This window comes from Camponotus vicinus, unplaced genomic scaffold (genome assembly GCF_025532165.1).
Source record: "Camponotus vicinus isolate PSW18456_S1 unplaced genomic scaffold, iyCamVici1.0 SCAF_3, whole genome shotgun sequence".
Taxonomy (NCBI): Eukaryota; Metazoa; Arthropoda; class Insecta; order Hymenoptera; family Formicidae; genus Camponotus; species Camponotus vicinus.
The window spans coordinates 3,588,194-3,602,545 of record NW_028141967.1 but is presented as its reverse complement, the minus strand read 5'-3'; the positions used below and the strand labels follow the sequence as shown (position 1 = coordinate 3,602,545).

General features: G+C 38.5%; 2 protein-coding genes across 7 annotated transcripts in view; one reads left to right on the top strand and one right to left on the bottom strand.

The window, feature by feature from the left end:
* Positions 1–500: 500 nt before the first annotated feature.
* Positions 501–14,352, top strand: part of Lap1 (leucine rich repeat containing protein 7 lap1) — a 16,855-nt gene continuing 3,003 nt past the window's right edge. The window contains exons 1-13 of one of the 3 annotated variants that reach the window (XR_014438074.1): positions 501–636; positions 829–1,013; positions 1,361–1,531; positions 1,626–1,761; positions 1,883–2,172; positions 2,771–3,482; positions 3,981–4,171; positions 4,420–4,882; positions 5,019–5,845; positions 5,995–6,066; positions 6,150–6,328; positions 11,092–12,106; positions 13,333–13,544. Coding sequence is in view for 2 of the 3 variants with exons in the window: in XM_083095453.1 (XP_082951579.1) it covers positions 516–636; positions 829–1,013; positions 1,361–1,531; positions 1,626–1,761; positions 1,883–2,172; positions 2,771–3,482; positions 3,981–4,171; positions 4,420–4,882; positions 5,019–5,845; positions 5,995–6,066; positions 6,150–6,326 (3,345 nt within the window). In the remaining variant the exon portion in view is untranslated. Of the gene's footprint in view, positions 637–828; positions 1,014–1,360; positions 1,532–1,625; positions 1,762–1,882; positions 2,173–2,770; positions 3,483–3,980; positions 4,172–4,419; positions 4,883–5,018; positions 5,846–5,994; positions 6,067–6,149; positions 10,710–11,091; positions 12,107–13,332; positions 13,545–14,352 lie in introns of those variants that run through there. The other 2 variants (XM_083095453.1, XM_083095452.1) reach the window with 2 other exon arrangements.
* Dbct (Dihydrolipoamide branched chain transacylase E2) overlaps positions 10,374–14,352 on the bottom strand; it is a 4,795-nt gene continuing 816 nt past the window's right edge. For all 4 annotated transcript variants that reach the window (XM_083095464.1, XM_083095461.1, XM_083095463.1 and 1 more), the window contains 4 exons: positions 13,392–13,516; positions 12,576–13,116; positions 11,689–12,084; positions 10,374–11,443 (listed from right to left, as the gene is read on the bottom strand). In XM_083095464.1, coding sequence (XP_082951590.1) covers positions 11,207–11,443; positions 11,689–12,084; positions 12,576–13,116; positions 13,392–13,516 — 1,299 coding nt within the window. In that variant the 3' untranslated portion in view covers positions 10,374–11,206. The remainder of the gene's footprint in view (positions 11,444–11,688; positions 12,085–12,575; positions 13,117–13,391; positions 13,517–14,352) is intronic.

Sequence of the window (14,352 nt, the reverse complement as noted above, 5' to 3'; positions counted from 1 at the left end):
TTTTGATCACATGGGTCCATATTCTGAATCCTCTTTTATCGATAAAAGAGGATTCAGAATATGGACCATGATGTCTTTTGACGCTAAAAATGAGCGTCGAGCGTCAAATGAAAACCCACCCTAAAAATCTGGACACTATTCAAGTCGACTCGTTGCCGATTGGTTACGACGAAAAATGGCAGAACCAATGAAAGAAATTAAAAATTTTATAACTATATTCGGTAGCGCTAAAAATCCAGATTTTTAGCCAATCAGAATCTATCACGTGACGAAGCGGCTCAAGTGGACAGCTTTAAATAAATAAATAAGTCGATATAATTTGCGCATATTATTTTCTCACTTTACGTTAATCAATTAACGTACTTCACGTTTAATTAACTCCAAAAATTTGGAAATAATCTTTCGAAATTATTAAACGAGGAAAAACTACGCAGGACCTCTATTTGTACCTTTAAGATGAAATATGGATATTTAAATATGAATATTTTACTTCGCTGCCATCGCATTCGAGGCGCATGCGCGACAGAGAGAGAACCCGTCCGATAACACTGGCAGTTGAGGAGAGGATTCGCGAGGGCTTGTTTCGCGGTTCTTTGTCCCATTTCGCGGACGCGGGATCTCCCGAGGGTGGCAGAGGTAGGCAGGGTGGAGGGAGTCGCGTGCATCGGGTTTCTCGCTTCCCCGGGGAGTCCGCGGCGACGACGCGCGATGACGAGGGAGTGAGATATGCGCATGGGAAGAGCGGCGCCGGCGTCGCGACGGATGATCAGCGTGAGCCGCCGTAATAAGAACGACACCTCTTGACGTTTCTCCCCTCATCCTCACCAGGTCGACCGGGAGCACCCTACGACGCCTCCGTCGCCGGCGATGCCGATCCCCGGCCGTTGTTACGTTGTCTCGCCGCGACGGCAGGACGCGGTGACAGGACGACCCTCGGCGGCTCCTCGTCCCCGCGGATGATCGTCGGCGTCGAGCCTTTGGATTGCCGGATCGTTCCTCAGAGCATCACACAGGTAGATCGCTCCAAGTATCTCTTGACAGGTCTGACAGATATGCTTTACCGATGAGGCTACGTGGTTGGGGACATCGGATGCTTCTGACGTTCATGGAAAGTGAAGATAAAAGTTTGACACTAATATATAAAATGTTATTAAATATATAAAATTATTATATTAAATATATTAAAATTATTATATTAAATATATTAAAATTATTATATTAAATATATTGATATAAATTAAATATATAAATATACTAAATATATATAAAAATTTGTGTATATCTCTTCTTTATTTTGGATAGTAATAATCGGGATGAAACTGTGGGTAGAATGTACTTAATGCAATTGTCTTCCGTGTAGCTGTACGCACATGAAATGGGTAGCGCTTGGTGGCAGTGCGCCGCTTGTCTGAGAACGCAGGAAGAGGACATTTGCGAGCTGCAACTGAATCACTGTAATCTCTATGATGTACCACCCGATGTGTTCATTTACGAAAGAACATTGGAAAAGTTGTATCTCGACGCCAATAGAGTGAGTATTCGATAGTATTCTTTATTAGAGAGATAGAGTATGTTTAATTACGACAGACGATACCTAGTATCTCCTTCTGGTGATTCTATTTCAGATAAAAGATCTTCCCAGGCCGTTGTTCCAGTGCCACGAGTTGAGAGTGCTCTCGCTTAGCGATAATGAGATTGCTACGTTACCACCCGCCATAGCGTCGTTAATCAACCTGGAACACTTAGATCTCAGTAAAAACAGTTAGTACATCTTCATTGAATCGTTATGTTATGTTTCAAAACTCTCGGTTTTATAAAACACTTGTCTAATCTGTATTTCTTTAGGTTTGATATTTTTGTTCCATGAATATTTTTGTCGTAGGTATAAAGGACTTGCCAGACAGTATCAAAGAATGCAAGAGTCTTCGCTCCATAGATATCAGTGTCAATCCCTTCGACCGTTTTCCGGACGCTATAACGCATATCGTTGGTTTGCGCGAGCTTTACATAAATGACGCGTATATAGAATACTTGCCGGCTAACTTTGGACGACTGTCAGCCTTGAGGACGCTCGAGCTGCGGGAGAATAACATGATGACGTTGCCTAAGAGTATGAGCCGTCTCGTCAACTTGCAGAGGCTCGATATCGGCAACAATGACTTCACAGAGTTGGTAAGATTATGAATAATTTTCTTAGTAAACTAAAATTCTGCTTGTTTGCTTTTTTATATACATGTTATTTGTAAGATATTTCAAAATTGCAGAATATTTTGGAAAAAAACATTTATTAAAGCTTTATTATTTTTAATATTAAATTTAAAATTAAGTCTTTATAACTAAATTTAATATTAAAATTCTATTAAAGTAAAGTCTACTTGAAATTTATAATTCTGTCATCAATTCTTTCTCTTCAAATTTAGATTTGGAATACCTCATTTATATAAAAATTAAATTATCTGAATGAATAAAGTATTCAGGGTAAAATTATGCAGTATTATTTTTTTCTCTATTATTATAGTTGTTTTAAATCATAAAATTTTATTTTAGTTAAATATTTGTACAGAATAGAGAGTTAATGAAGATGTTTTATTGATAAATATATTATTGGCAAAAATAAGCTTTAGCAGAAAAAATTTAAGAAACGGAACTATATTAATTCTATTTTGTTTTATAAAATATTTTATAAAATATTCCAATTGATGTTGCATCTTTCATAGAAGCATATGACGATACAAATATGCGATACTAATGTATGTATTATTTGTAACAGCCTGAAGTCGTTGGGGATCTTATCAATCTCACAGAATTGTGGATCGATGGCAATGATATCAGGCGTGTCCCGGCGAACGTCGAGCAGCTCTATCGCTTGAACCACTTCGACTGCACGATGAATGCGATACACGCGCTCCCGTTGGAGATACGTGGCTGGCGTGACATCGGGATCATGAATCTGTCCTCGAACGAGATGTACGAGCTGCCCGACACCCTGTGCTACCTGCGCACGATCGTCACCCTCAAGATCGACGACAATCAATTGAACGCACTGCCGAACGACATCGGCCAGATGTCGAGCTTAGAGGAGCTTATAATCACTAAGAACTTTCTCGAGTACTTGCCATCTTCAATAGGCTTGTTGCGCAAGTTGCACTGTCTCAACGCGGACAATAATTATCTGCGGGCGTTGCCGGCCGAGATTGGCAGCTGCACGGCGTTGTCCCTACTCTCCCTGCGATCGAACAATCTGACTCGCGTGCCGCCTGAGCTCGGCCACTTGTCCTCGTTGCGAGTGTTTAATCTTGTCAACAACTGCATCAAGTTTTTACCGGTCTCCATGCTCAATCTGAGCAACCTGAAAGCGTTGTGGCTGAGCGACAATCAGAGTCAACCGTTGGTGCCACTGCAACAAGAGTTCAACTGCGAAGAGGACATGATGGTGCTGAGCTGTTTCATGCTGCCCCAGAAACCACGGCAGGATCTGGAACGTAAGTATTCTATCTGTTCTTTTCTATGAAGGATATTGGAACGAGTGAAAAAAATAGTTTGGTTTAATATTTTTATTTATAATTAGCATAGATTCTCACATATTTCGTTCTTATTAAAAAAATTTGTTTAAATTTCTTTTCAATAACTTATAAAAAATAATTTACTTTGTTTTTTATACATATGTATAATTATTTAAATTAATTTATCATATTATATTAAATTAAATATCAAAATTGATGCAGTTGCTTGTCTTTGTTTACACTATTGCACGCTTCGTTTGACATTACATTCATGTAACGATAAGATGCAATATTTATGTGCACGCTACTAGTGGAAGAAGAACACGAAGACGAGGAATGAAATGGTGAGAGAAAGATATATACCGAGGAATCGAAAATAATAAGAAATATTTTCGAATATGAAGAATACCCAGCAAATAATTTTCATTATTAATCGTGTCTTTAATCATACATTTATAATTTTAATCGCATCCTTAGAAATGGCGCAGACCGCAGGACCGATTTCGAGTTCAATCATCGGAACCGGCAAGAGGATATGTTTCGCTGCTGAGGTAGATTCCGAAGTCCCCAGACAACTTCATCGAGCACCAACCCCTTACCCCAAGGAGCTACGCAACCTCGCTAGGCACGCTCGTAATCTGCATCATCAGTCCATTCACGATCAAAGAGTAAGTCTGTCATTTATTCGTCGTTTCACGATAGCAAGACAGTATTTTTTCAATAAACACTTTAAAATCGTTTAGCTATAAACAATTTCAGTAATATAGTATAACATTTATGATATCATACAATATGTAATAGTTATATTATGTATGACAATAGATTTAAAAAATGAAACAATCCAAATAGTTGTTGCATAGGATAAGAATTGTGTGTTTAATCTAGTCGCTGTCAATACTGATCACTTCTTTTCTAGAACACGCCTTCGTCTATAATCTCTATCGATCGTAACACGGCGAAAAGCTACAGTAAGAGCAACAGACCGGTTGAACCTGGAACGGCAGAACACTCGGTGTCCGAGGAATCGTCCGACGAGGCGAACAAGACCGTGTTGGCGAAGGAGAAGAGCCCGGATATCCGGGAGGCCAAGTACATTCGCAATCCCACGTCAGAGTATATCGCGAAAACGCCAACGGTATCCGACTACGTGAACTCCACGTGGAAACCGGACGAGTATTCCAAGGCGAATACGGCCAAGATAGTCGAGTCTGAGAAGTTTATTGAACCCTACAAGACGGCAGTCGATGCGACAGACGGCAAGCAGACAGCGCGGATAAACGTTGTGCCGAAATCGTGCGACGTTCCTCCAGCTCCGCCGCCATATCACATCGCGGCAGCGTTTTCCAAGAAGGCCGCTCTTTTCCAGCAATTCAACAATCGTACGTTATCGTCGGGAATTAAAGAGTCTTAATATTTTTCCGTCTTTCTATTTGTTTTCTCTCGAATGCAGTGAATTGTAAAAGTTTAAAACTCTGGAAAAAAGTAGATTTTGGACACGAATCTTTATCTTTCCAGCGATCGAAGCGGACCCGCATTTAGCTCCACTCTCGTTACCTTTCAACTCGTCGTTAAACTCGGCCGAGGTGTTTCCAGACGCATCGAAACAGAAGAACCTTGATACGAATCCGGACTTAGTAAAGGCCGAGGAATACATAATATCAGGTGATTCGACGAATATCGCTAATTCAAACGCGTCGGTGGATAACGGACGGATGGATCCTCTCGACCGAGTGACGGCGGATCAAACTTGCACGCCGAATCTGGATGCCAGCGTCGATTCCGAGCAGAACGATCGGGCCTTCAAACCGAGCAAAATTCCCGTTCTCAAAACAAAGCACGTGGAAAACTCGAGTAACGACGCCAACTCGATCAAGGTTCCGGAGGAATACGACGCGAACAGAACGTTAAACGTGGCTTACTCTGGCATCCCTACGTCGCCGGTAACGGGAAAGAAATATCGCTGCCCGTTATCGGCGCCGGCGAAAGCGCTCGATCGATCGAGGAAGCTGCAGAACGGGAACGTCACGAACAATAATTCATGCGACAACGTCAATTTAGCCGAGGCGCCGAATGTCGGTCGAGCAAACGTCGTCACTCCCGTTCAAACGAGCAGAAGCGTCGCCGACGAATCCAGCATCGCTCTTGCTGCCGCTGTCGCTAAGAACGAGACAAGCTCGGGTCGAGACACGCCGAATCTCAATACGGGTAGTAAATCTCAGGGCGACACGAGCAACGTCGAGAGCCTCAAAGAACACGCGAGTCTTGAGTTGAGCGAAATGTCTGCTTCGGAGAAAAAGCCAAAGTTCAAATGGATGTTCGGTCCTCATAGAAACGCAAATGTGGTATATATTTTATTAAATATTAATTAATGAATTAGTTTTCTCTTTATTAAAAATAATTTTTCTCAAAAATTTCTTTCTACAATTTTAAAAATATAATAATAATTTTAAATGCTTTTGAATTTTAAATAATTTTTTAAATTTGTCCACAGCTGCCTGTTCAAGTAAAGAAGAATCCAGGTCTCGGTTTCAGCATAGCTGGTGGGGTAGCGGGTGCAGAGACCGTGAGTAGAAGAATAATATACGTATTAATTTCAATGTCGAGTTTTATTCTCGCGTTAAAGACCGATATATATCCCTTTTGCAGGGAATAATCGTGACGAAGGTGAATCCCGACGGGCCAGCTCAGGGTACTCTTCGACCGGGAGACAAGATCCTGGAAGTAGACGGTATTGATTTCACCAAATCTGATCACAATAACGCCGTCGCCGTTCTGCGTGCCACCGGTGCTGTTGTTTCTATGATGATAAGTCGCCACCAATGATTGTAAGTTATTCGAAGAAAAAAAACACAAAGGGGAAAACTTTTTCTAATTCTTTTAGATGACGTACGATCGCTTTACATACTTCAGACTGAATACATTTTATATAGCTCTAACATATATATACATATATTTAAATATATTCTTTAATAAAAATCCATGAATCGCGCGATGAACACGTCACGTTCGCGAGAAAATGAGAGAGATATATAGAGCGCCTGCCATATTATTGATCCATTTGCAATTATTGGGATTATTTGTACTATTGAAAAATGTTTCAAGTGAAACTTAAGGATTTTGAGGGGAAGAGATTATATGTGATAAAAACATGATTTATTTATATCTAATTTTTTTATTTCACTAAGTAAAAATCATCTTCATCTTTTCGATGGAGTCATATCTCTTTGAAACGTATTAGTTTTACAAAAAAAAAAAAAAAAAAATAAATCATTAAATGAGTACCAAACAAGATTTGAGTTTATTTGAGATTATCAATAATATTGAAATTCTCCAATCTTTCCTAGGTATGTGAAACATTTTTCAATAATATTTCAATATTTGTGTGCATCGATCAAAATGGGGCATTCTGTATACAAACATAAATATATATATATTTGTGTCGAATAAGATTGTAAACGAGCTGAGATACTGCCGTTGATTGTTTCGCGATCGACGCAGGATACGAAAGGTGTGTGTGATGATCCTCGTGAGGATATAATATCATAGAGTATGTTATTTTTCAAACACTATCTATGCGGACAAATTAAATGAGCAATCTATCCGTTATCATAGCTCCTCCTCGACTAGAACAATAATGTCTTTTCCAAAATCTCTAGCTCCGCGCGTGTGCGGATGATGATGTTGATAGAATAGTTGATTTATATCTATATCTGTGCGTTCTCTCTTCGACGAGAGTGCCGACAATGTGCCAGAAAACAAAGTACTATTTATTATCCATATACATAACATATATTGAGAAAAAAGATATATGCATATACATATATTATATATATATAAACAAATTTATATCTGTAGAAGAGAAGGAAAGTTAGACAAGGTTCCCACAGATTCCAGCGGTGTAAATAGAGCTCCCAATTATCCCCGCGTGTCAAAGTGTTTGTTAAAGAGAGTTCTACAGGCTATTTTGCCGACACACTTCTCCTTGTGCGATTTGAAGTTGGTTTTCTTCTCACTAAAGTCAACTAAAGAAAGTCGACCGAAAGGTACCAAGTAAAATTAATCTGTTACGTCTTTCATATCTCTAATATTGATTACAAATTTTCTGCCAAGGAAGAAAACCGACTTCGAATCCCTCGAGGAACCTACAGACGAGATTCGGCTACATACTTTTGGAGGAGCGTATGGACTCCGTTTCATTGTAATCGAATCCTTTTTAACGTGATTCGAATGTATAGCGATCAGTTGTTGAGACTATGATAATTGTTATTGCATACGGCAAAGCTATAAATTCTATGGTTCGATCGACGTTGCAAAGATGGGGGAGATGAGAGTAAAATCACGATGTTACATTTAAATCGAATGTTCGATTATTATTCCCTTTGAGGCGACAAACCAAAAAACGCAGCTACTCGAGTCGGACTATTTTGGTGTAATTGAACATTCGGGGTTATTATTAATAATAGAGACGCTTCTCTTTGCTGTGGGATCCTTGTCGTGCTTGTCTGAGTAGAAGAGAAAAGAAAATATTCTTCTATGTGCCGTACTTATATCGATAATAATGTTTATACTTCAGTGTCAGTGTCTCAGAGTCTCCCCAGAGTCGTTCAACAGTCGCGATGCAGATTATCCACTACGGATTTCTCTCTCTTGCACTTGGCCCCTTTCGAAAATTCACTCTTTGAGCGACCGAAGAACAACCGTCATTCTAGGATCCTTCAACACTGGCGCATATTTTTATAACATTAACGAAGGATGCACCTCCATCCTTTCATTACTGTGTTAAATATTAAAGACGATATTTCATTTATATCTCAATGCTTTTACATCAGTATACGAGATGTATTATTACTAATTGAAGACACTACATAGAATATATCTATTGGTAAAAAATTATATTAATAATTAGGTTAATATATATTCGACGCATTATATAACGTCTATAAATTTTATAAAATATATATAATATATATATGCAAATTTTTGATTATTTTATACATGTATAATGAATATGTAAATTTTAAGGAAAAGTTTCATTGTGCCAGTGCTTAAGGATAAAGCCGCATCAGCTTCGTGCGTCTCACACTTGTGTACCATGTTATTTGATTTCTTATTAATATTATTAATATTATTAGATTATATATGCTATCTCGAGACCACGCATGAAAAGGTCTTCCGGAGTGCGACTGATTTAGCGATTATTTCGGCAATTGCTCGCCGAATTGTTTTTTTCCCGTTGAAGGAACAACCGTGACGATTAATGATCGCACGAGTGATACTGTCGATCGACAAGCGAGATAAAATAAATGGAGATTTTTGCGCGATAAGAGGATGACGCGCAAATAGAGGGAATATCAGAGAGAAAAAGAGAAACGTGGAGGACTGAAAATGGGTAGCACAAATGAAATCGTTATTCGGTTACATATATATGTATGTTGCGTTTATATATGTATATATATATATTGTGCGCATTGTTATAATTCAAGTCGACGTGGACGCAAAAGCTGTCCACGTCTGCGCCAGACGTCTCGCATCTTTCCTTCGCAAAAATCGAGTCTACATATTTCAATATTTGTGCAAACATGATTCCAATTCGCTTAATTTCATTTGTATAATTGACTTTGTAATTTAGCGATATTGCATAGTTAATGTCGAGCTATTTATTATTATTAATTACAAAGATATATAGAGCTAAAATATTGGTTCCCGAAAAATGTCGATCGAGAATCTTGAGGATCAAGGACCTCTTGTTTGAAGGAAAAATGTTGGAAGGTCTGGAGGCGCCAGCGCGTTAGATTAATTACTCGTTGTTATTAAGTTAAGTTAGTGTCTGTTCTTGTATCTTCGTTCTTCGTCGATGTTACGTACGATGTATAAGATTTTACGGTAAGTTTACGATCGAGGAAACCGCCTTGGTATTGTTAGAACTTCGCGTATCGAGAGAATGTCAAAGTAGAATTATTCATACCTAGTCAGATCCGATAAGGAACGCGTTAGTATTTTTCATCGACTTGATTCTGTCGACAATTTTTTTTTCTTCATTCTTCTATTAACGTCGCGACGACCTGAAGATTTTATTAAAAGCGGTTTCTTTGTTTTTATCTTCTTTTCTTCTTGTTCATAAATATATTCGATAGTTGACTCTCTTTTAGCTCGTCGTTCGTTCTTCTCATCTTGCCACTGCGTTTGATTTCGCGAGAAGATGCGGTGAAAGGTATTAGATGAAGAAGCTGATCTCCATTTTCTTCTTCAATCACGACTCTTTAGAAGAAACGGTTGGACTGATTGAAAAGAGGAGATTGATTGTGATTAATATGTATTCGTTGACGGAGAAGTTTCCACTTTCATGGACCACGAGCACATATTGTACTCTTTTCTACTATTGTAAACTAAACAGACTGACTATACCTTTTGGATACCTATTACGTGTTTAGCGAAGCGTTTATCGATCGGAGCGCGTTCGAATCGCCCCAATTGAGCTCGATTCTTCGCAAATTCGACCGGACAAAGAGCTCTTGGAGTTTATCTCATTCTTATTTAGAGCTTTCTTTTTCTTGGGCAATTTAGAATCGAGATGAAAGTCGTTGACCGATTGATTCTTAGCGCGATTCGAACTCGCTTCTCGCTATCGTTATGGAGTGATTGCGAATCTAAAATTTTGCGCGTGTGAGTAAAACGAAACTCTAAGTTGTACCTATGGATGTATATATTGATAAGCGACTAATCGTATGTAAGCAAACTTTGCGAAAGCAATCAAGTGGTTGTACCTTTTACTTGCGATACGTTGGTGTTTTCACTTTCATTTCACTTTTATACTTGCCCTTAGCGGTTAAAGGAACTTTTAAAGCGAATTTTGTTCCTGCCAGATATTTCTTTTCTTTTTCTTTTTCTTTTTTTTTTTTTCAAAAATTCGATGATGTTAATTATTGTAATATTTCATTAATGTTTATCCGGGGAACGATTTGTCGCTCTTGTAATATCTTTCTATCGCGGTACAACCACTTCGTTAGCGTGCGTTCAATTATGGTTGTCACATGAATAATTTATAGTTTGTAACGGATCGATGTACAAAGAAATTACTCGCGTTCTCTACCGGACGTCGTCTTCTATTATACAATTACTATGCATTTTGAATATGTTAGTGAAAGATGTCTGATCTTTAACGAGAAGTCCTAGTTGGTTGTGCAGCAATAAATAAATTAATATTTACGTACAAAGCGATTTAAACGCGATTCATCTTACGATGTTATTACTTTGCATCAAGAAACGTATCGATGTAACAACATTAATCATTTCGAAAAAGTGGCCGAGTGTGGTTCCTCCTCCTTTTTCTCGGATCGTTGCATATGCAATGTCGCATCTAAAAGCTTCAGTTTTACGATACGCCCTTAAGTCTCTTCTGATCGAATCTTAAGTATCGTGCTCGAGTGATGTGATACTTTTACAAAAGTATCCTCGATTCTCTTACGCTCGCGATCTCTCGAGTAAATTTGCATGGAAAATCTCGCCATTATTCCTAAATTCCTAGGAGGAATTTCATTTCTTTACAAAAAAATTAACAAAAACTTAACACTTTTTTCTTTCTTTGCAGTTATATTTTTATTCTAAACACCTTATCGTAAAATGACATTAGAAGAATGTAAGAATGGCACCCGAGAAACACGTCGTCGAATTTTTAAAGCGAGACTCCGAGACTAGATCCCTCATCATGCGCCGATCAACAGATGCACTGGATTCTCCACGTAATGCTTCCACAGATTGGAGAATTTTGCCACCGTGACACCGTCGACAACGCGATGATCCGCTGCCCAGCTGATGGACATTATTTGGGCCGGAACCACCTTTCCATCGTCGTCGAATCGTGGCACCTTCTGCGCCCTTCCAAAAGCTCCGATTATTATCTGCGGCGGCAGGATCACCGGTTTCGTGTACGTTCCACCGACCTATAAATCAATATGATTAATTGCCAGAATGCAATTCGATTTTTAACTTCTGATAGGAATCAGGATTCTCATGATTTATATCATTTTGTCATTTTTATTGATTATAACTGATTGATGTAAATTAAACGAAGCTAAAAAAAGCTACAGTGTAATTAAAATTCCAATTTTGGTATCAACGAGGATGACAAATCAATGACCCTCGATGGGGTCGCAATAATTTCTCCGTTTAATACAATTGGACTTACCACACCTATGTTTGATAACGTAAACGTTGTGCCAACCAAATCGTCGAGCGGTATCGACGACTTCTTGCCGAGCTCCTGGAGCCTGTTGAGCTCTCGCGCGATCGCGAGAACACTGAGATTCTGCACATTCTTGATGTTGGGCACCACCAGACCCTCCGATGTGTCCATGGCCACGCCGATATTGTGACTGTCCAGGATTCGCAGCGTCTCATCCTCCTCGTTCAACCAGGCGTTCAACTCGGGACAGCGTTCCAGCGCTCGCGAGGCCGCCTTTACGAAGAACGGCATGAGAGTCAGAGAGACACCCCCATCCCTCAATGAGTTCTTCACCTCGTTTCGATACTGCATCACCTGGTCCACGTTGCACTCGTCGCTGTAGACGAAATGTGGTATACTCTGCAAGAAATTCGCGAAAATTGTAAGTTTCTTTTTTTATAAAAAGTCTGAAGAAAGTTCATTAATTTATTGAATTAAATAAAAGATAAAAATTATAGCCAAAATTTGACATTAGAAATTGAAATTATATGAAAGGAAATAATGAAGAAATGTAGATTGAAATTAAAATATACTAGAATCTTAGACGCGATAAAAAATTACATTGTTGTAATTGATAATAAAACATATAAAGTATAAAAAAGAAGATTAAAATAATTTTCTTATAAATTTTCCTATCACTAGAAATTTTAAAAAATTGTCAAATATTAATATTAAAGGAATATTAAATTAATATATAATATTAATTTAAAATTTTATTAATATAATATTAAAAGAAACAAGATGCTCTTTTATCTCAAGTGTAATAATTATAACGTTAATTGAATTTAAAATTATAGCATCTAAATTTATCTGTAAACAGTTTAGATATTTTTAATACCTCGATGACTTACCAGAGATCTCGTCATAGTTTTCCACATGTGTTTAGTATATCCCTTCAGTTCTACCGTCTTCCCGGCCATGTCCTTTCCCGGAAAAACTTTCGTCCGAACATCCGGAGTCGCGGAAATCTTCCGCAGATGAGCCAGTATATCCTCCTTGAGTACCCTACCATCTTTGCCGGTCGCTGCCACGTCCTTCAGCTTTATATTGTTCTCCATGGCAATTTTCCTCACCGCCGGGGTCGCCAATATTTTCCCTAGGATATCATCCTGCGATTCCGTCTCCTCTGTCTCCTTCTTCTTGTCGGAACCGTCAATCGCCTGGTTCTTGTTGGCCTCTTTAATTCCTTCCAAATCCTTCTCGGCATCCTTTGAATCGTCCTCTATCTCGATATCCAGCAACGCTGTCCCGACCATGGCGACGTCGTTCACGTTGAAGTGCAGCGTCTTGACGAGGCCATCGTAGCGACTCGTGATCGTCACCGATGCCTTGTCACTCTGCACTTCGCAGATTTCGTCAAACTGGCTCACCCGGTCACCCGGTTTCACGAACCTGAAATATTCCGCATGCTATCAAGTGTCATATTAGTACTCTAATTAAATATATTCGAAATGGTAGAGTAATTTAATTATAAAAAGTTAGATGAATTGGAGTTTTATTTTTTTGAAAAAAAAAATATAAATATATTTCTCTCTAAAAGAAAGAAAGCGAGAATAAATAAAATATTATTAGAAGATTTTTTCTAATATATTATATTAAATTCCACAGTGCATCGTCGCTGGATCCGAATAAATGTACGAGAGGGAAGAAACGGGATCGCAATGTACCATTCTTTCACGGTGACATCCCGAATCCCTTCGCCGATGTCTGACAGTTGAAAGGGCACCACTTTGCCAGAATGAACCGTGCTGGTGAACAAGAAGCGGCATATCGGACTATGCGATCTCTCAGCCTGTGCAAACAGAGAAGTTTCATCGCTGGCGAGTACAATGATAACAACAATTTTATCGAGCGACACTATAAGTAAAATACGTCTGACATTTAAAGTCGTAATCGTTAGGATTTTGCAAAATTATAAAACAGGTATGTAAAGCTTGAATCAACGATTGTGCAATAAAATGAAGGGTATTAAGATAAAGTAATGTGAAAGAACAATTTATAATCCGTGGATTTGATTTTGGAGCTGCAAACAGCTTTTGATTGATTCGAAGATACAGAGGAGAACGTATTTTACTTTTGTAGCAATACATTTTCATTGTATTCTTTACTTGTATCATGTTTTACATCATCTCTAATGACAGATAATTTGGAATCGATTATCTTCTCAATCGAAAGAGAAATTTAATTAGAGAGAAACATATTTGCTTTTCAAGTGTATACAAGATATCCCAGACTTAACGAATCAGCCGTTAACAGCAGATTCCTGAGATCACTTGGAGACGAAAATTCTAAGACCAAAATGTTGAGGAAGACTTCATAAAAATGTTCAAACTACTGACTTGTCATATTTTTTATTTTATATTGATCCCTCTATCGATATCGATATTATCGCACTGTACGAGCCCTTTGATATGTCCCTGAGCACAGGGGAACGTAACGCGTCGATTGGTAATCTTTAATCTTTTGTAACGCCGAACCTACATCTTCCTCAACATTTTGGTATTAAGATTTTCGTTTCCAAATGATCTCAGGAACCTACCATTAACGGCTGATTCGTTAAGTCTGGGACATCCTGTATATTCTCGAAAATTAATTTCAAATTGAAAACATTATCATTAAAAAGTAATC